The following is a 22,843-nucleotide window of genomic DNA, read 5'->3' as shown; positions in this document are numbered from 1 at the left end:
TAAACATCTCTTCCAATTTAAAGCAAAAGAAGTATCTGGTGCTTAGAAATAATCCAAAATTTAAAAAGGACTAACATGTCTCGATATATATTTGGATGGTTGAATTGATGTCATATGTGTATATCCAAGAAGCAAGAATTAACTTGTCCAACGTCAATGTTTTGTTGGGTCATTGTCAGTATTTGCGATGAAGATCTACACAGGAAACGAAAAATTCGTCTTTGCTGAATATTGAGATTGGAAACCTCTCTATCTCTATGAATTATGATGTTTGCCTACTCTAGCTTTTGTTTTTGAGTCATTGACCAGTCAACATTTTTAAGTATTTGGCTTCACAGCCGAACAACACTGAACAAAACAAAACCTCACATGTTTAGTGGGACACTACTGACAAAACAATACAAAAAGGATATAAGGGCATTTCCCTGGATTCGAGAAAATTTAGTTACTTTTATAATTTTTTGAGAAAATATAATAATGTTTTATAACGCTTTTATAATATTTCTTTTTCTTCTTATTTGTATGCAGAGTTGTATGAATACAATTTTTTTATTTTTTATATATTTACTTTTTATTTTAAATGTTTACTAGATAAACGTTTTCTTTTTTAATCTTAAAAGACATAATTTCTTTGCAATTTTTTATACGTCACAAATATACATTTGAAAGCCGTTAAACATGTAAGAGAAGCATGCAGTACGGTTTTAGTTTCTTTACAATCAGATTATATATCTCCTAAAAAAAAGAATCAGATAATATATAATGTTAAAATTAAGAACGTATTCTTTTTTTTTTTATCAGCAATGTATGCTGTCCTTTATATTTTACTCATTCCGCAATTTTTTCTATGCAAACTCTTGTGATTTTCCAGAATAAAATAAATAAATATTTTTAAATTAATAAAATCTTGATATAATTATATCAATTTTTTCTCACAAAAAATCAGTCATCTATAAAAGTGGTAAAATAAACCGCAGCTTGATAGTATGATTAAAAAAAATATAATTTATGAACTCCACGATGCAAACTTTTAATCCAATTTTAATTTTCTGCAAGAATTTAATGATCCATAAATTTACTTGTTATTTTTTTATATTAGTTTTAATATTTAATTCAATAATTGAGATTACCCCGAATTTGTCACGTTTCTATAGTTATAATCCCTATAAAATATTCAAAATGAATTTTAGATGCACATTGTGTTATTAGACACTTAGCCAAAGAGAGATAAAATTAAAAAAGAAAATAATATAAGTATAATTAGAGCATTTCCCACTTGTTATTTAATGAGTTATTTATTTTTAGATATTGTTGTTTAATTTTTTTTATTATTGAAGATGATCTACACATTATATTAAATTACTTAAAATTAAGTTTCGGTTGCTTATATAAGCAACACTTGCTTATTGATAAAAAAAATATTTTCTTATCATTTAAGGATTATTTAAGGGGAATAACTTAAGAGTTGTTTAAAATTATACCATTAAAACAAAATATATATGAATTGTTTAACTATAATGTGATATTGGAGAGATCAATTAACATAAGGTAAACACCTTAAAATGAATTACTTAAATTATACTTATTAGAGATACTTTTAGTGATACAATGTAATATGAAGAAAGATAAAGAGTGTTGATGATTGATTAGGTGTTTGAAAATTTAGAATTTAAAAAATAACAACTTTAAAATATTATAGCCAAAGGAATTTTACTCGTCCCAATTGTCCATCTTTGAATTAAGTTTTTTTTGGAGGTGTGCCATATCAATAAAGGTTCTTTTCTTTTCTTGGAGATTTCTTTGGGGGAGGCTACCAACAAGATCAACTTTGAATAGAAGAGGAGTAGTTTTGCCTAGTTTGTCATGCACTTTATGGGACAATGAGTCGGAGGATATCACTAGTTTATTTTTAACGTGTGATTTTGCTCAAGTTTGGATGAGTGTATATTGATGGTTGGACTTTGCTATGGTGCACTCAAATCAAATACATGAACATTATGTTCAACAAGGTTTGTGTTTTAGAGGAAAACGTGTGAAGAAGACGAGATTCATTATATGACATGCGACGTGTTGGAATTTATGGATTTAACGGAATAACGTCCTTTTCAATGATGACAATCTTGATATTGCATGTATTCTGTTTCAAGTTCAACGATTATCATGGATTTGGTTTAGGTACAAAGGATTATGTTCGTCCAGAATATCTTTCACAAATTAGTGTTTTAATCTTATGGAGTGTTTTTTATTTTGATTGTGTTATGTTTTTGTTTGACTATTCTGATGGCATGTAATTCTTATTGTAATATTTTTTTATTCTATGATCACATTCGTGGTTATTTTATCTATTAATAATATTCATTTACTGTTAAAAAATAAAATTGCTTGATATTTAGAGTATATTTTAAATGTGGAAAAGAAGAAGAAAAGTAAATGGAGGGACGTAAAAGTCTATATAATGTGTACTGTCCACCGTTAAATTTCATTTTACTAGGAATGAAAGATTAAAAACCATATGCGGACCTTCATATTACATGTACTGACCAAAATTATAAGGAAAAGGAGAGGAAAGGTAGTGCTATGAAATAAAAAGACCACGTTATCTTTATTTTTTGTATTATTTTTATTTAAAATATTTATGCCAATTATATATATTATTTTAACTAAACAAGATTTTTTTTTTATCTTTCTTTCTTTTTATTTTCTTTTCCCAAACAACTAAAATATCATTCTCTTTTCTCTCTTTTACTTTGTTCACTTTATTTTCTAAAACAAGCATACCAATTTAGAGCATCCCTAAGAGAGAATCAACTTTTGAGTTCTTAAATAACTTTTTGCAATGATAAAAAAAACTTTTTGCGAGTCCTAAATCGCCACATCAAAATTAAGAACTTTGTTAATTTTTTACTCAAACATTGAACTCATTGAGAACTGCTCCACATTTTACACTTAAACAGTCCATTCAATCTGAGGGTCTCATCTGTTCCTATAAAACTGATCCCACATCAATATTTGCTTAATGTTTTTTTTTTTTTACTGGAATATTTAGTTAATGCCAAGAACCCATTCTTACAAAAGAACGGTTCTTCCAATCTGGCGAACCCCTCTCACCGCTTCAATGGTGAACTTGAAAAAAGGTGAGTTGTAAGAATTGAGAAAGAACCCATTAAAGTTTCTCTTTATTAAGTTTCTTCAGACAAATTAAGAAAAATAATATGTAACTCAAGTAATGGAACTATTTTACGTTTTTATTAAAATATTCTTACTCTCTTTTTCAATTTTGAGAAAATAATGTTTATTTGATCAAAATTTTTAAAAAATTATATATATATATATATATATATATATATATATATATATATATATATATTATTAGAAACTTCAATGTTTTCTCGTTTGAAGATTATGCACTGACAATTTAAATAAGTACATAAACTTTTTTTTCTCTTTTTTAACGTTAAAACGTCAATTAATTTAAAATGGACAAAACATTATTTTAACACAGACTATTTAACAGAGCTGATCAAAAGAAAAAGCAACGAATTCACTTACATAATTTTTTTTCATAAAGGAAAGTTTAAATGAGTTGTCATTCATATTTTTCTTTTCAGTTAGATTTGAAAGTTTGCATATCCATCCATCCATGCATGATCTTCAAAGATTCAAAGAATTCAAAATAATCACAATTATTTTGTAAATCATTTATCAGGAAACATGGTAGATGTTACATTAGCCAAGTTGACATTAGAGATATAAGGTAAAACAAAACAAAATCAAAAACTTTAAACTGAACTGACCCTCTAAGGACTAACCATAAACAGTCGTCCTAAAGTTCTGTTTCACACTAAAACAAACTTAGCATAAATTGCAAAGCTGGATTTAAGAATTATTTAACAGGAGTACCAGTATTCAATTTTTATAATGCGTAAAAATTCTTTTGGGTTAATAGTCACGCACCACAAACGAAACTACTATGCAGTGGCGGAGCCAGAAAAATTATAAAGCCTGGGCAAAAATTTAAAGATAGCAAATTCACATTGTATATAATATGTAAATAGTAATCAATCAAAATAAAAGAGACTCGTCATTTTGTCAACAAAAATATAGTTTAAAATAAAAGAGATAAACATAATCTTACAATAGCGGGTTAAATAAAATTACGAGGCAAGTGTCCTTTCCGAGACTTCTTTGCGGTAAATGTTCGAATAATATCAATATCATCAAGTGACTTGAATATCTCCCGCTCGGTGTAACATACCATCAAGTCATTGAACCACACATCGTTGATCTTATTGCGCAATTTAGACTTGATAATCTTCATTGCTGAAAAAGCTCTTTCAACGGATGCTGTCGACACCGGCAATATCAAAGCTAGCTCAATAAGTTTATAAACCAATGGAAATACCAAATGTTTCTCAGTTTGAACCATCTTCATAGCCAAACTTTGAACATCTTCACAAGTGGAAAAAGAAGCATTTCTTCTCACTTGAAGCACATAAGTTTCAAGTTGATCCTTAATTGTTCCTCGGTCATCATCAGAAAAGTCTGCATGATAAATATCAGCAAGACGAGCAAGCTTATCAACATCAAACTTGGAGAAAGAGTTCTTGGGTCAAGACATGAGAAGCAATCAAGTATAATGTTACTTCCTTCACTAAAGCGGTGATCCATCTCCACACATATTTTATCAATAGCAACATAAAAAATCTCTGCACGATAATGATGAAGATTAGTGATAGTCCTCCCTTCTGCTCTTGAACGACCCCGAACTGGTATTTCGTCATCCATATTTGGTACCAGAATACTTTTAGCAACACAAAATCCTTGGACATCGGCAAAAAAATTATTCCAGCCACTCTCTCTCATTGTGCCCAACCGAGCTTTGACAACATCAACTAATTCCATGGCATTCACAATATTAAGATCTTTTCTTTGCAATATATTTGAAAGCTCGTTTGTGATACCAAACAACTTTAACATTAACCTCAAAATAAAAGCAAATTTAAAGCTCTCCATTTTTTCTATCAAACCTGCTGCTTGAGATGGTCCACGTCCATCTTCATCAACCATACTAAGCACCTTTAACACGGAGGACCACATTTGATCCAAACGAAGCAATGTAGTATGATGTGAACCCCATCTAGTATCCCCGGGTCTAGTGAGACTAGATGATTGGTGTAAGCCCCTTCCTCTAGATATCTCACCACTCTCAAGTTTATTTAAAATATCTTTGTGTTGTGCCTCTGTCAAAGCATCCCTCCTCTTACAAGATGCACTTGTTGTATTCACAATCAAGGTGATGTACTCAAAGAAATCATGAATAGATGAGCAACTACTAGTAACAGACACAACAACCAATTGCAAACGGTGAGCATAACAATGGACATAGAAAGCATAAGGATTTTCATCTAGAATTTTTCTTTGCAAACCATTAAATTCACCTCTCATATTTGAAGCTCCATCATATCCTTGCCCTCGTATCCTTGAAATAGATAATGTGTACTTATCAAGAATACCATAAAGAGCATCCTTTAATGACTTAGATGAAGTATCTGTGACATGATGTAGAGCAATAAATCGTTCCATAACATTCCCTTTGTCATTCAAAAACCTAAAACAAATTCAACCAGTTTACTTGGCGGCATAGAGAATAATAGGTAATGAAAATTGGAAATTGGAAAATACAACTACTAACCTCAACATCACCGCCATTTGCTCTTTGACGGATATATCACGTGACTCGTCAATAAGCACGGAGAATTGTCTATCACCAAGCTCTTCCATAATCACCTTGGTAACTTCATGTGCACAACACGTTGCAAGCTCCTTTTGAATGTCACCGCAAGTCATTGTGCAATTTTTTCCACCACGGTCAAAAGCATCCCTCACTTGTTCATTCTGAGATTTTACCCAATCTACCATCTCTCTAAAATTGCCCTTATTTAGCGAAGTAGAGGATTCATCATGGCCACGGAAAGTCATGCCTTGTGCTATGAGATATCTTGAACAATCTAAAGAACAAGTCAAACGAATCTTATACAATTCTTCTGATTCCTTGGTTGCTTTAGCAAACTTACTTGTCACACTTTGTCTTTGATTATTATAATCATCGTAGTGCTTGACACATGAGTTGTGCAAACTATTATGACTACCAACATGATCTTTCAAGCCTTGAGATGCATGCTTCCAATCTCTATATCCGCTTTTAGTGAAGACTTCAAAACCAAAGTGTTCGGCCCTCCCGGGTTGCTTAAAGAGAAAGCAATAAAAACAATAAGCTGCATCCTTGATCTCACTGTATTCTAACCATGTGTAATTCTTATACCATGATTTACTAAATGCTCTAGAAACACTTCCAAATGGAGTACGAGGAAAGCTTGGCAAATGTGGTTGCATTGGACCCTTCAATATATATGCCCTCCTCACTTGATCTTGAATATCCGGAGCATACTCATTAATTTGTTTCCTATGACCTGGATCACGCACAATCTCATTTGGGTTAAACTCATTAACCACATTAGGTGGCGGTTCTAATTCGGCTTCTTGTTGTACAACATTCACATTCTCAATACTTGCTCTATCAACCAAAAATCTCCTCATCTCTGAAATTAAATGATCTTAAGTTAATACTCAATTAACAATTAAAATCATAAGAATCAAAATTTAAATAAGAATAGTTTTTCAAAATAAAAGTAATCTCTTATGATTTATAAAGAGTAGGAACAAGCATTATATTATATTCAATTAAACACCATTATAGAAACTAATAAAATTAGATAACCAAAAGAAACCTTTATTGTAGATAATTTATCTATCAATAAACAAATTTACAAGTGGTATGATTCCACTGTAAAAGATCTTTTTACTGCTATTATAAATAATACTATATGCTTATAATATTACTAGATACACACTTTAGTTTGACTTATCAATAAAACTTTTATAACCAATGAATCTTGCTGTGTAGTAGCTTAATCTGACACTTAGCAGCACACAAAATGACAAAATATATTATAAAGTAAATATTTTTTATAATGAAATTTATTGAAGTTATCAGTATGATACAATATTATAATTTCACCATATGAGATTTTAGATAAACTTGAAAAATATGGGACTCATTTTCACAATGTTAGTACTTCTATATAACATAAAATATTTAACCTTTCAAAGACAAACCCAAATTTTTCTTCTTCTCTGTGTCTGCTACTACTAGGCGGTGCAAATAAACCCAAATTTTTCTTCTTCTTCTTCTCTGCTACCTTTGTGTTAATTGTTTCAATTTAAAACCACAATCAGTTGAAATTAAACAATTACTAACCGAAAAAAAAGGGGAAGGCGGTAGTCGGAAAAGAACCAGTAGGTGTCGATGGCGGAAGCTTTAAGGTTTCTACAGTGTTGCTGCGGTGACGAAGCTTTACTTCTTTTGTTTCTGTTACCTATATTTTTGCCCTTTTAATGTTTAACTCTTACAATTGTTTTGCCCTTCCAATTTCTTGCCCTTTCTTTAATATTTTTCTTTTAATTTTTACCTTTTTTTTTTTTTACCAAATGAATTTGGACCAGAGCCTGGGCAATTGGCCAGGGTAGCCGGGCCTTGAAACCGCCTATGCTACTATGTGAATCAGTAAGTTAGAGAACACGCATGGACCTAAACCATTGTTTTTGTTCTTTGACTAAGATATCTTCACCAATACTATATCAAACTATATAGTTTCTTAAACATTGTTATTTTGAAAAAAAATTGTAAAAAAGATGGGGTTAGCAAAACTTGTAACGAGAATATATAATTCTCTTTAATCTCGATCTTTCGGTGTATATCAGTTTTCTGGTGTATCTTCTGTGTTTCAGTCACTCCATGCATGTGTATTTCTGTGCAGTGTTAGGTGGTGGGGACCCAAACTATGGTCAATGCCACTGCCACACTGATCAAGGTTGGTGGAAGTTTTAACTTCCAGAACTTTGAGTGAATGCAGTGACGAAGTTTTCGAGTGCCCTTTCTGTCTCTCACGTATAATGTATAGTCAAGCAATTCAAGCTCTTATTTACCTTCCGTTTCTTTTGTGTCTTCTAGTGGCCGTAGAAGATCAATAATTTTTTCACGATGCGAAACTAACTTTGGTGTTGGTACGTTGCTGACAAATGCAAAATTGTTTTCACTCTCAGGAGCAGGTATTGAATTCACAAAACAATGCAAGACTTAATATATATTAAAAAAAGTCTCTATTTTTAAGCACGGGAAAGGTGAATAGTATATATCTAAAACTGTTTAGTCTGTTTGGTCTAGATTACAAATATTTTTACCGAAAATAATTATGTTTGAGTTGGAAAAAATCATTATGACAGAAATTTTTTTCCCGAGTAGTTAACTTAATAGAATGACGTTCTAGTAAAATATATAAGGTTTTATAGTTATTGTTGTTTAATATCTGTGAATGAAGAAAGAGATGAGTAAAAGCTGAAAAGGGTTGCTCAGACACACATACATAAAAATAACTGAAGTTTTAGAATCTATTTATTTGAATGCCTTGTTTTAGATATGTTCACGGATGGTGGATCCCTGTTTGTTATCGCATGCAGGAATCTAGGATTAGTTAAAACTGCTTAATTATAAGATTGAGAGCTTTGACTTTTCAAAAGGCATAAAAGAAGGAACAATTTTCTGGCATATCTTCACGGGAGAGAAAAAAGGAAAATAAAGAAAAAGAAAAGATGAATAATGAACAACGTATAAAAAGATCACTATTCAGTACTCAGGTATAAAAAGACCTGGGTTTATTCCCCTTGCCAGAAAAGTACTTTTACTTAACTTCTTTCATTACATTTATGTTCCTAATACGAGGCAGTAACAGAGAGGTATATTCGCACACTTTTATCTTTGACTGAAACACGGTATTATTGATTACTGACTATAATATACTAGTACAAGATGTAGAAGGTGAAGATCCATATTCCGAGTCCATTGTTATTTACCAATTCTCAGAAGGAAATGTACTTTAAGGCCATACAAAAACATTAACTTTACCTAAGTTTTTAATACGGTTATAGGGAGGGGATGTATTTTTTTTTCCGGCTCCACACCAAGGGTATTTATCACCATTAACTATTAGATATTAATTCATGTAACACGGCTTAAATTAAAACATAATATCAACTTCGTCACACGTTCTCATTTTATTTCACATACCCATTGCTTCTTTCAGTCTTCCAACCAAAATGCAAAGAGATCAAGGTAAAAAGGTAACTAGCAAGTAAGCTCTAATTTGCATGATTGTTATCAAAGAAAGTTACTGTACTAAAGTCGTAATTCAAAAGAAATTGAAACACTATAGATAACAGAAACAGTGCTGGATTCAATTATTGGCATCTCTTGAAACACAAATTCAATAGACCTCCACTAGCTAGGAATGTTCTTGGAATACTCTATACTTACAACAAATGCCACAAAATCGATCAAAATCAAGAAAATAATGCTCTGTCATTCCTCTCAAATTTCATTTTGAAGGCAATTGGAGGACTATGAATTTGCCATGCTATACAAATTTGAATAAGGAGGCAATGTCATCCTCAGTATTATTTCCACTTACGATGTTGGGTATATTAACCAAAAATATTTTTTGAAGCTATCTTCCTATGATATACTCTATGGAAGCCTTAATTCCCAAGCCTCTTGAATGTATTAAAATGGGAAAATAATCAAATGAAATCGGGTTGGCCTGTTGAAGTTAAGCATCGATGCCACATTCGACTGTTAGGGTCCACCAACTTGGGATGAGATATCACTTCGGGGATGGGAAAGTAAGCATAGTGTGTGTTACAAGTGCTTACTGTGATGCCACTAAATCCAGCAAATGCACCATGAACCTGCAATACAAAAGCTATGAATCAATATCAAGTGACAAATATACAGTACTACACATGGATGTACTTTTGGAGATGTTGCATTGTATGCATTTTGTGCTTGAGAAATAGTTTTATTGTACTGCCTAGCTGGGTGAATTATAAACATAATCTAGAAGTGCCTAGTTGTATTGATAAGAAATTGAGAATAAAAGGCCGATAAACTGCCTTATGAGAACCAATAACAAAAAGTGAAATCATATATATGCAACAGGAAAATGATAGAGAAGGAGAGAGACTAACAGCATTTTGTCCAAGTACAGTGCATAAAATTTCATCAGCAGCATTTGCTCGACATGCACGGATCATGTATGTTGGATCGATATATTTCACGTCAGCATGAACACCGATTTCCTTGAAGTATTTTTCGTCTGAAATAAAGCAATTGTTGGCATGAAACATTGGTTTAAAATCATTTAAATAAAGACAGATATCTGCATTACAGAATATGCACCAGAAACCATACTCAGAGAGTCAAAAACACAATGCTCGGCATTGTACCTCAACAAATGCGGTTCAGTTTTAGCTTAAACAGAAATAAAAGTAGGAACGCAGCTCAATATCATAACCAAGTTCAGAACTGCTTCATGTCTTGTTCATTTCAAAAATCATCCATGCATTACCTTAGTTATTTTGCCCAAAGCATATTACTCGATCAGTACTTAAAAAAGGAAAAAAAAAAAACTTTATCTAACATTTTTATATTAACTCGAAAGATCCAAACTTTAATAAGATGTGTTTGTGAGCAAACTTTTTCCACTTGCCAAAATTATTATGCTTAGAAGAGCAAATAGCTGCTAGTGCTATTTTCCAAAAAATAACTTGTAAGTGGTAGTGGCGTATATAGAAGGAAACTGGAAGGATATTAAGTTGCCAGTGTTTCTTGGAGAACTAAAACCACCTTTGGTAAACAGCACGAGGCTTCTTCTCTAGGGTTTCACTTCTTAAAGTGGGAGAAGGGATTTGAAGTTTTGAATACAAAATGAATAGTTACAAAATCAACTTTCCTTCTCAATACATTTAGAGACCAAAACCACAAGTAAATTTGACACAGTTGCTAGACGATAGGCATAGACCAAAAATTTAAAATACCTTTTGGTTAAGTTTGGGGAGAAATTATAAATGAGCTATTCCACAAGCTTACATTTTCTTTCTTATATTTGATTTGAAATTTAATTCATGCAAAAACAAAATATATATATTTCATCAATTGATCACAAAATGATCCAACTGAATGTGATCAATTAATACAGAGATAAAGGATTGATAACCTCATTATGAATTGCATTTGCACCAGCATGTGTGTCATTTCCACCCAACACAAAGAGCATGTTGATCCCTCTTTCCTGAAATCCATAACATGCACGTCAAACAAATCACAGTAAATATTGTACCCAGTATAAAAAAAATAAAAACTTCTCCGCAAATACAACATTTATTTTATAGAAGGGATATATAGACCACCTTCAAATTGTCCACAATTTCACTGACTCCAGGTCCTCCACGTGAAACTCCCAATAGGCTTCTTCCACCTGAAAGATGAATATTCTGAACCACTTTCCTTGACAGCTGCAAATGAAATCCCAATATTGTAAACATTCATTAAAAGGAAGAAAAGTTCATCAGATTCAACTATAGATCTTAAATCAAATGATATTTCGACCAAAAATCAGCAAGGAGGGAAGCGTGAGATTACGGGAACCTCTGTCAGCTCTTCGTCTGAAAATCCACGATAACCAAAAGGAATACCCACAATTGTTACATCGTATATTTCGAGTGTGACTACAATCTGCAGCACATCCAATATTGAATCAAACATTGAGAAACAATTTAATGACCTTAAAAACTAGAAGCTGGTTTATAAAGAAAGCCAAACTAGGAATATCCTAAATAGTAAATAACTAGATATGAATGAAAGCAAGGAATATATTTCTGGTTTGTTTGACAATAATTTATGCACAAGAGTATTTCACTGCCCAGAGAATTTAATGAAAACATATTGCTGAGATGGTACAGTCAATGCAAGTTAAAATGTGACATTTCTCTAATAACTTTTGCTTCCTTAACTTTATTGCAAAGCTTTAATATTTAATCTAAAATTTGTCAAAGCCATATGAGAAACAATTTCATATCGAACTAAACTGTCAGATGGCATCATTAAGACCAGGGCAGAGCCCCCACAAGTAACAATTGCAGCCTTTACTTCTTCTGGTTTAAAGTGATTGGTTAAGAAACATTTTTGTTGGAGGAGTTCTTAGTGCTACCTACTGAAAAAATACATCCTCTATCCATCACAAATTTCAAACCAACCTCCCAAATCCCATTAAAAAGTACACACCATTGTTTTTAATATAGAAACATTCCTATCTTTTAGAGTGGCATATGCATAACCAGTCACTATATTTCAGATTTGAATTGTGAAATCAAATACTTACCTTTGTTCCACCCAATTACAACCAGGATCAATGCACTTGGCGCCAGCAGATGTAGAGGATGAATAGTATATTGTCTGAGAGATCAAAGCAAACAGAAATTAACATTCAGAACTGTCAACACTTGTATAAGAAACTTAATAGAATAAGATCATCAACTAAAATCCAACACAAGCATTTCCCTTCTCTTCAATTGTGTTTACAAAAGACATTCCAATGCAAGAATTAGTTGAAATAGCAAAAACTGTTTCCTCTTACAAGACAATATTGGCCTAACTACGAGAGTAAACATATGATGTGTTGATGACAGAGAGACAGTATTTCAAGCAACTAACCAGGCAATACACTCAAACGCTTAAGTTGTCAATTCATATTAGTCAATTAGTATTAACAAGTGCCCACAAAGAGAACTAGTTTGATTCAAAATCAGTGAAGGCAACAATAAAAGTCCAAATATCATGGCTATAGAAAAAAATACAACACATTGACAACAAAGGAAACCAGAAATTGATGACACATATGGTTTCAAATTGTGGACTGCATCACCTGATGCAGCCGCACTATTATGATTGCAGCAGCACAAGCGGAAACCGCATCACACCGCAATGGCAATGTTTTTGAAAATCTCAGTAAAATTCTCAACGCAAAACAGCATGTGGAAACAGCCAACATGGGACTGCAATGTACTTCACAGTTCTCACACAATTAGATTTCATTCTTCCTCTTTCATTATTTGTAGATTTATAGGAAATTTTGAAGGGTTAGATATTTAGTAAAATGATAAAGAGCTAGCAACAAGGGAGAGGTGCAATTTGGGAGGGAGAATAAGAGATGTAGGATGTTTAAAGAGTCATGATCAATCATATTTGTTGCAATTATAAAATAAATTCACACTGCAATGGCCGCAATAAGCATCGCAACTGCCGCAATTGCAGTGGCGACATTCGCAATCGCAACCGCAATTTGAAACATGAATGCAACAAAGATTCACGGGAAACAGTATCAACGGTAATAACATCAATCAAACTAAATACCTTTTCATAATCAATTTAAATTCAAACAACGTGAAGGGTGAATGAGACACACACCTTAAGAAGCACTCTGTCATTGTCATTAATATATCCATACCAATCCTCGTCCAAAGGATAACCAGGAAAGTCACTAGTCCTAGGAGTTCTGTGACAGTCACGGACATGACCAAAAAAAGAAGAAAAACATTGCAGTTAAAACACATCAACCGAGAAAAAAAAACTCAAAAATATATATTGTTAGGTGCTTTTGTCGCGATTCTCCGGTTAGAATTGGAGTTTTACCTCGGTAATACCTTTAATGTAGCATAACTTTGTTACATGAATTATTAAAGTGAAACTCCAATTCCGATTAAAGTTTTATGCTAAAAACATCTAAGAACTACGTCCATTGTTTGTGTTGTCTTCCAATCAAAATTGGAGTTTTACCTCGATAATACTTTTAATGTTTGTTACATGAATTATTAAAGTGAAATTTCAATTCCGTTTAAAGATTTATACTATAAACATCTAGGTACTGTTTCTTATCTTCCAATAAGAATTAAAGTTTCACCTCGATAATTTGCTTAATAAATGTTTGCATTAAAGAATTATGCATATTATTGAAGAAAAACTCCAATTTTATTCGAAACCAATACAAATAACAGCAAAGGAACTTTATCTATGTTTTTTCAACATAAAAAAATAAATACAGTTTAATGTAGTCACAGACTAAAGTGCACACATTGTCTTAGAATTAGTCCATACGGACTTGGTTCGTTCCCGATACAGAACATTCAACACGAAGTAGAGACGAACCAACCTCATATTGGGAGAGAACGTAGAGGGCATGGAAACAGCATCAGGGAAGATATCAGTGACATGGGGGAGTCTGAAACGGTCTTCAGAGTCGTCCTTGAACTTGGTTTTCCAATCAGGATTGTTGTTGAACTTGGAAGCAGAGCTTTGGCTCTTAACCTTGGCAAAGACGCTAGAGCCTCTGGTAGGTTCCACACTTCCACCAATGCATTGAAACGAGAATTGGAGTTATTGAAACCGTAGGAGCAACGGGTAGAAGAAGTTGTTAAGCAATGAAGAGTGATCACCGGCGACATGGCACCCATAAAAAAACAGGGGTTTGTGGAGAGTGATCAATGAAATTCAATGCAGGAACAGAACCGGAGGGAACGAGGGGTTGCAATAGTTGTTGTTGTTTGTGGCATGCAGTCACGTTAATGAAATCACGTGAAACAAACGAGAGAGACAACCTTTGTAGAGCTAACAATGGCAATTTGGTTTTTTTTTTTTTTTACTACGGTGCTGGCCCCTGCTGTTGTGTTATGTAGAATCTTCAACCGAATGGAAAGTTTCTTACTTCCTTTTTCTTTAATTTTCAAGCTTTACTGCCTACCCCTTTTTTCATCCTTACCAAACAGGGTATTAAGAATTTATGATAATCATGTTTAAGTAAAAAACAGGTATTTTAATAAAAAAAGATAAATTTTTATTTTTATATAATTAAAATTTATAATAAATGAATACTTTTAAGTATGAGTTATATTATAATTAAAGTTTAAATAAATAAATATTTTTAATTTATAAATTATATTGTAAATTTATAATAAATAATTAATATTATGATAAAGGTTATCTATGATTATTGATAATTTTTTTAAAATATTGAAAGTCAACTAAGAAATAAAAATGAAAAGAAATAAGTGATTACTAAAATTAAGTATACAAATAAAAGATAAAAAGAAAGGACTATGGTTGAGAAAGAAAGTTTTGAATTTTTTTTTGTTTAAATATTTTTTTAGTAAAGATAATTATGTTCAAACTAGATAAAACTATTATAAGTAATAAAATTCTTCTTCTAATTTTTTTTAAGAATTTGTATTCAAAAGTAATAAACTATTTTGGCTATAATGCATCGAGTTTAATTTTCATTTATTTTTAGTGCAAAGATTTTAACGCATTTAACTAATTAATAAGTTAACCATCTTATCATTACATAATAAAATGTTAACAATATATTTAACAGATAATTTTTTTGAACTGTAAATATATTTTGATTAAATACGAGGTTTCCCAATGCTATTACAAAGTAATGGATGAAGTACATAAAAACAACTTCATCGTGAACCATTGAACACGTTGATTAATTTATGCAAAATTATTTTTTAAGTTTAACTAGTAATATTAACTGCTTTAAATAAGTAAAGAAATTTTGTTTGGACTTATAATAGTCCTATTCCACATAAGATGACCTCCTATAAAAAGATATTCGTATCTACCAAAAACAACAACTCCATTGTGATTATTTATATATTAGAGAAGGCAATTGTTAAATTGCAGGGAATAAAAGTAGGGGGGAAAATTAAGAAGAAATATATTTATTATATATTAAAAAATACAAGCATTCAATATTTGGAGATACTCAAAAACATTTAGAGTGTGTTTGGATGAAGAAATTTAAAATTCTGAGAGATTTTAAATTCTATGAATTTCAAATACTTCAATTGAAATTCTTTTATTTTCAAAATTTTGTGTTTGGATAAAAAAATTAAAATTATAAGGATGAAAAAAATGAATGAAAAAAAAGAAGATATGATTGGTATGTTCACACCTGATCCATATTTTAAGGAGCTTAGACGGAAAGAAGACAATAAAAAGAATTTCAATTTCTCACTTTTAGACGGAAATTGAAATTCCAAATTTTTAGTTGTTTAAAATTCTGTTTTAAAATTTCAAAATTTTAAATTCTTCATAAAAAGCATCCAAACAATGAATTTTAAATTACAGAAATTTAAATTCTCTGATAAATTATTTTTCTCAGTTAAAATTCTCTATCCAAACACATTTTTAATGAAATGTTTTTAGAACTTTGATTGATTCCGGTAAAATAGTACTCATTAGAAAGACGATTATGCGTAAAAAAAAGTCCCTACTTATCATCAACGGCCTTTGGAAAAATAAAAGAGAGTAGAACACTTATAGATAGCACTTTTCTCACGTAATTTACCTTATATTGCTAAATGTACACAAGACTTTTTCCAATTAGAGAATCTCATGATCAAATTCGCATCTTTATTGGATGTTTCCAAGCAGCTGATCCAACAAAACAGGTTTCAAATATTTATTAATTTGGTCATTATTTGAAGAGAGCAGCCACCCTTGGCCTCACCTACCAACTCAGCTCGAACAAATGCACAATTTAGAGAATGAGGGAGGGTGTGGGACTATCACTCTCAAATTAACATTTTCAATGTTTTATCTCTTCTTTTCTTTGGATATGCATTTTACCTACTATCCTTGTAACTTCTAAGGGGTGATTGGATATCCGTTAGAATGACATTGAATAGAAGAATCACACTTTCTAATGCATAAATAGATAACTAATGAGCGGTGCATTGACTTGAAAGTCTTCTCGGATAAATAGTTGAAATTCAAATACAATAAAATTTTCCTTTCTCAAGCATCTCAAGCTACAACCTTTTTATCTTTAATTGTGTACTTGATCTTCTTAACAGCTTAATCACTATCTATCAGCTTATCATTTGCTACCTTTATCTCTAAATTGAATTTCAATATTTTTTTTTAAAAAAAAATAGATTTATCAATAGTTTAAAATAAACTCATCTTACAATTTTTATTGTTCATTATAGATAGAAGATATAATTCAAAGATATTTATTTATTATAAATTTAATTAAAATAATTTTAAAATATTTATTTATTATAAAATTTTAATTATATAAAATATAAATATTTTAAATATATTATTATTTATAATTGTAATATAATTTATGTATTTAAAATTATTTATTTATTTATTATAAGTGTTAGTGATATAAAAAAAATATTTAAATCTAAAATACCAGTTTGACATAAATTAATTTGAGTTTGATATAAATTTTTATGTTTTACAAGTACCCATTTAAGTCAATATTTCTTTGCGATTTTTCAAATAATTATGATTTTTATTTGTATAATTTACACTATGGACATGTTTAAATTTTGGGTCATGTTAACTTTCAATATGATTGAAAATTTATTTTATTGTGGTTGTTAAATATATTTTTTATTATTGTATAAAAAATACTAAATTAATCTTAAAACATATAAATTTATGTCAAACTCAATTTAGTGATGGTGAGTATATCTTATCATATTTCACTCACTATCTTAAATATCGTTACTATAATCTATAGTGACGGGGTTGTGATGGTTGGTAAAGAAAATTATTAATTGTTACTAAAACCTATACGTACTAGTAGAAGATAAATTATATGTATATGTTAAAGTGTTTTTCTAATAGCCTTAAGTATCGTAACTAAAATCTATAGTTATGGATACAAGCTGTAAGTATAGTGACTTATAGACGACAAAATAAATGTTCATTGGAATAGGTTTATTGTGATATAACTATAGTTTTGTTTTATACTCACATTTTTTAGTTGTCATTAGATGACTTGTTCCTTATAGTGACTTCTCAGACTTTCTATGAAACTCACTATGGGTTGCCTTTAGAGTAAGAAACAAATGAAACAAAAGAGAGAATAGAGAAGGAAGGAACTCACCATCACTAAGGAAGTTACTATAGAACTCCAAAAGAAGGAAAGAGGTGCTCCTAGAACAGATGATTATGATTCTTCTTCGACCTCTTAAGAGTAGGGTGACTTAAGGAAGAAGAGAAGCCAAACATTATGTTTTTAAAATTCTCAGGGGTTTAGGAAAGGGTTTTACTTACTTGTGTGCCTATCTCTCACTCTTAGCTTTGCTAGACACACCCCTCCCTTCACTTATTTCAAAAGTCCAACTGTAAAGGCCCAAACCACAAGAAAGACAAACAAATTCCTCAGAGCACATAATTTCATATGCTATATTTTACCAAATTAATTATTTATAGTATAAATTAAATTTAATATGTTATATTTTAATTAAAATAATTAATCATTCAATTTGAAAAACAGCGCGTCACTGTATTCTTACTCACACAACATTATTTGTTTTATTATGTGTACATTAATTTTAAATTTATCAGGATGTGATTTTCAATTGTGTACATGCACACAATTTATTTGAAAAACATTATTGCTAGGTAATTTTAGCCAACTGTTTTCACATGGTAGAGTTTTAATTTATCAGGTGAAACGCTAGCGACAATCATTTTTTTTCCTTTCTTTTTCCTTAATTTGAAAGGGACATCGAACCAAATCTCAACCATTTGCATTACATGAATGTATTAAATATTTGAATTCACATCAAAGTTTCTGGTTTTTAAGATATACATATCTACATTCTTATGTTATAATTTAAGATACATAACAAATAAAAATAAAAATGAGTCTTATTCTCTTTACTTTTTTAGATATAATTTTTCTTTATTTTTTTCTTTTAAATTTGTATTTGACACACTATTATCAACTAGAGAAAATATAACATGTATTTAAAATATTTATTTATTATAAATTTTAATCGAATAACAACTTGCATGCACAAAATAGTAATTCGTGACAAATTAGTTTGCCAGGAATGGTAATAATGGAATTCGCAAGGAAGCCATGGATATTATTAGTTTATTACACTATTACACGGTGAATGGCATGGCTTAGGCTTGAATATAGGTTCCTTTTATAAACTAACCTTAAAAACCCGAGGGAAAGGTACACATCAAACATGTGGGTATTGCACCCTATCATTGATTATGCTTTAAGGGCAACCCAACCAGTGCCTTGTTTATTCCTTCCACGTAAAGCACAATTTGTCTCTCCTTATTGTTCATGCACACCCAAATCACATACTAAAACAGTTAGAGCTATTTGGCGCCTAAATTTGCATGAACAATGGGAAACACAGTATCTTACTGTCACATTTTCTCTAAGCATCTTAGTGTATGTCATATTCCTTACAAATTGTCACAGGCCCCATATCAGCACTGTCCATTGCTGGCATATATAAATTTCACATATTTGATGCTGCTAGTGCAATTAAGCACCAACTATACAACATGGGTCATGAAGGAGAGTACCCCAGGGCAGATATCCTAGGTTCAGTTTATTAGACTCTATTCTAATCAAAATCTTTATTAATTTTCGTATTCCTCAAACCTTTGCTGACAAAATTATTAATGGGTTTTACTTATGCAGATTTATCAGCAGAGAATTGCCAAGATTTTTACAGCAGTACTTGGCTCAGTTCAACGCTGGACTCACAAAAGGTTGATCAACTTCTTTCTAGTTTCAAAAGTTGCACAATTAAATTTAACTCGAACTAAGATTTTAAATTGTGGTCGCTTGTTATTGTGAGAAATTGCAGACAAATGCAGGTTAATGTGATTATAACTGCGGTTGTCATCACTCTAAAATCCTTGAAGTTGTAGCTAAAATCGCTATTGCAAATCGTTTTTTAAGACCTTGACTTGAACATAAATATTTAGCATGATTTCTATTTTCTGATTATTCCATCTTTGATTTGAACTGCATGCAGGAGAAAACTGAAAACCGCAAAAGGGAGAGCGATTACGTGAAGAAGAAGAACTGTAACATCCTCGCAGTTCCGATTTCGGAAGAGGAGCTGAAGATACGAAGTGAGCTAGGAATGGAGATTGAAAGAGACTTAGAAGAAGAGATCAAGGAAGGTATTTACCACCTTGCTCTTCGGTTGCACCGGATTTACCAGGAGAGGAAGGAAAGAAGTACAAAAGAAGCATGTGAGCTTGACAATGATTACCAAGCTAGAGCAGTTTCTGAAGTGAACATAAGCATAAGAATGGAAGGAGCAACTAAAGTTGAAATTAAAGAAATCAACAAAGAAGAAGCTGAAAAGGGTTGTGCTTATTCACGGAATTCTAGGCCACAAAATGTGAAGGAAGTGAAGAAGGTTGATTGGGTGAAAACCCTGAGAGCAGGTTCAAGTCCTGTTTGTGCTAGAAGATCATCATGTGTCAGTTCAAAGAATAAGGATATAAAAAAGTTAGGCACTGATGACCCTAATGTTTTCTCCAACTGGAAAATTCATGGTGGGAGGGGAAAGAATGCAGGTTCCACCGGGCTAGTGAAACGGAATGCAAGTGTGGACAAGAAGATACTTCAATTGGTGTGGAAGGTTTGAAGATCTTTATAATTTGATTCGTGATTTCTATTTGGCTTTGTTTGCATAAACAATATTAGTATAGTTCGGAATGATTTTTACCTAATAACAAATGATGGAGAGAGAGTGGATTGAAGGCGTGAAAGTTGTTGTATTGAAATGAAGTTTCAAATTGATGTGATGATGTCTACATATTGAACTTAAATTGGATTCTTCCTTCTTGCATTCTTTGTTTAAATTCACTTAACTGCCTTGCTAAAATGGATCAATTTAATGGGATCAATCTAGAGTTTGGATAGTTTAAACGAGATTCTAGGTTCAAATTGTATAGGTGTTTTGGGTATCTATAATTCGGTTTAACACAAAAAACCGAACCGAATTGAATTGAAAAATGATTTGTCCAAACCGGGTGAACTGTTTTCTAAAATTCGAACCAAACTATATTATGAACCAATTGAATTTTTTTTGTGCACTGAACTGAACCGTCTTATGCTTTGAACTAAACTTTACTTTTTTTAATTGAACTAATCTATTGTTTAATGATGAACTAGTTTTGTTACCGGCTAAAAAGTAGTTCATAAAATGGTTTTGCAAGGATTAGTTTTCTTAAAAGCTTTTGATTAAGTGTTTCCATTGTTTGCATGAGTATTTGCTAGACAATTACTCATAATCCAACAATTATTACTTTTTATCCACATCAACCATTGAGGGGGGGTCCATCATTTTTAATAGCTGTTGATTTGATGGGCCATCTTCGGTAGGCTTGGAAGATTCAACATCATAGGATTGCATTGAAAACATATAATTTAGTACTGGCTGAATGCCCCACCTTCTGAAGTAATCATACCACACTCTAGAGGGAAAAAATGCATTCAAAGAATAATATCACATAAATTTGAAACTTCATTTCTTTACCACAACTTTCCCTGATAAAAAGCTTTAAACATTGCCTATCAAAACCACATCCCTAACACATTGTCACCAATTATATTCGTATGAGCTAAATTCAGAAGAGAAAGGTATCCTATCAAATACTAGTTTCCAAGCAAAAATCACAATTTTCTGAATAGTTCTTCGCAATATTCGTCCGTTGTGCTAACATGAGCACCTTATAAGCAAATTTAACTAAATATAGTCCATTTTGTTCCTTCTTCCACACTCATTTGTCCTTTTCATCCTATAACAACTTTAGACTTCGCATAACATTTTTCATCTCTCCCAACAAATCAATCTCCCACTGAAATAGTGATATTTTCCAATCGCATCCCCACGAACAATATCCTTCCCTCTATTGTTTAATCCGGAATCACAAAAAATAATTCTGGATTTGCTTTTTCAGAAGGCTCCAATATTTTTATGTGTTCCAGATTTATCATTCTGGAAAATAATTAAATAATAATTATGCACTGCAGGGTAATTTCGGAATTTTGCAAACTTATTAAAGTCAATGGGGAGGTGCAAGAAGTATTTTATAGACTGCAGGAAACCATTGCCCAAAAATCATGGTATCCTCTTTCTAGGCCCTTGATATTGCAAAAGCAAGCCCAAGTGCCCACTAACCTTAGATATGAAAATTTGGGAAGCCGTGTTTGGAAGCTTAGATTCTAGAGTCTAGTTAGTGCAATATTTTATTTTATTTTGTGACAAAATTAGCGTGATAACTAGTAAGTGGACGCTTCATATTATATATCACATAATATTTATAAATTAATGAGAGTGTGGGGGCAATGGAGAGGCCAAACATTGGGCTTGGAATCATTGTGAAAGCAAAATGTCATTGTTTGGATATTGGGAAGCAGTAGGGACGGCAAATTTGGAGGTCAGCTGCCTCTAGTTGTTGGCAGGGATTCTCCATAAGGGACACAAGGTAAGGTGACAAAGCCAAGTTCCTTGGAAACCCTTTCTCCTTTTTCCCTTTCGAATCATCAAATCTATGCTTTGGGAAAAGTTTGCAATCCAAACGAATCTATTGCCCGGTCCCTCCTCCTCTTACTTCTCTGCACCTTTCAGTTGACTCTCTCAACCACAACCGTATATATTCTCCTCTTATTTTCTCCTTCACCATTCATTATATATTTCTATTTACCTGGCCAAGAAGGGGATAAGAAATATTAAATACTTTTTTTTTTTTGCTTAACTAAGCTTTATAACTAACTTTTTTTATCCATAGAAATCAGAGATAATATACAAAAATTTATAATAATATACATTTTGTTTAATCAATTAAACTAGATACTTTAACCGTTATAACTGGCTTTAATCATGTTAAGTATATAACCTATATAAGTTGACATCTTATATATATATATATATATATATATATATATGGCCTCTTTCTTTAGCCTCTCCTTTCAACATAATATGTTTTCACGATTCTCAACACATGTTCACTTGAGGTTCCGGTGTTTTTTCTTCT

The 22,843-nt window shown here is 31.5% G+C and overlaps 1 protein-coding gene and 2 pseudogenes across 1 annotated transcript; 1 reads left to right on the top strand and 2 right to left on the bottom strand.

Moving 5' to 3' along the window:
• Nucleotides 1-4,046: 4,046 nt before the first annotated feature.
• LOC114380869 lies at nt 4,047-6,604 on the bottom strand (annotated as a pseudogene).
• Nucleotides 6,605-9,528: 2,924 nt separating this feature from the next.
• On the bottom strand, nt 9,529-19,016 carry LOC114369634 (annotated as a pseudogene).
• A 283-nt stretch (nt 19,017-19,299) lies between these two features.
• LOC114370437 lies at nt 19,300-20,652 on the top strand. The gene is made up of 3 exons (XM_028327790.1): nt 19,300-19,385; nt 19,485-19,555; nt 19,825-20,652. The coding sequence occupies exons 1-3, from the start codon at nt 19,346-19,348 to the stop codon at nt 20,446-20,448; spliced, it is 735 nt and encodes a 244-aa protein (XP_028183591.1). The 5' UTR covers nt 19,300-19,345; the 3' UTR covers nt 20,449-20,652.
• The last annotated feature ends 2,191 nt before the right edge of the window (nt 20,653-22,843 follow it).

Source organism: Glycine soja, chromosome 2 (genome assembly GCF_004193775.1).
Source record: "Glycine soja cultivar W05 chromosome 2, ASM419377v2, whole genome shotgun sequence".
Taxonomy (NCBI): Eukaryota; Viridiplantae; Streptophyta; class Magnoliopsida; order Fabales; family Fabaceae; genus Glycine; species Glycine soja.
Note: the sequence above shows the minus strand (reverse complement) of the source record. Positions and strands in the feature narration are given on the sequence as shown.

Bases quoted from the DNA above. Each gene is read 5' to 3' on its own strand.
- LOC114370437 (XM_028327790.1), top strand. From the start codon at position 19,346: ATGGGTCATGAAGGAGAGTACCCCAGGGCAGATATCCTAG. The intron at 19,386-19,484 runs GTTCAGTTTATT...TTACTTATGCAG, and splicing joins CCCCAGGGCAGATATCCTAG to ATTTATCAGCAGAGAATTGC. The intron at 19,556-19,824 runs GTTGATCAACTT...AACTGCATGCAG, and splicing joins CAACGCTGGACTCACAAAAG to GAGAAAACTGAAAACCGCAA.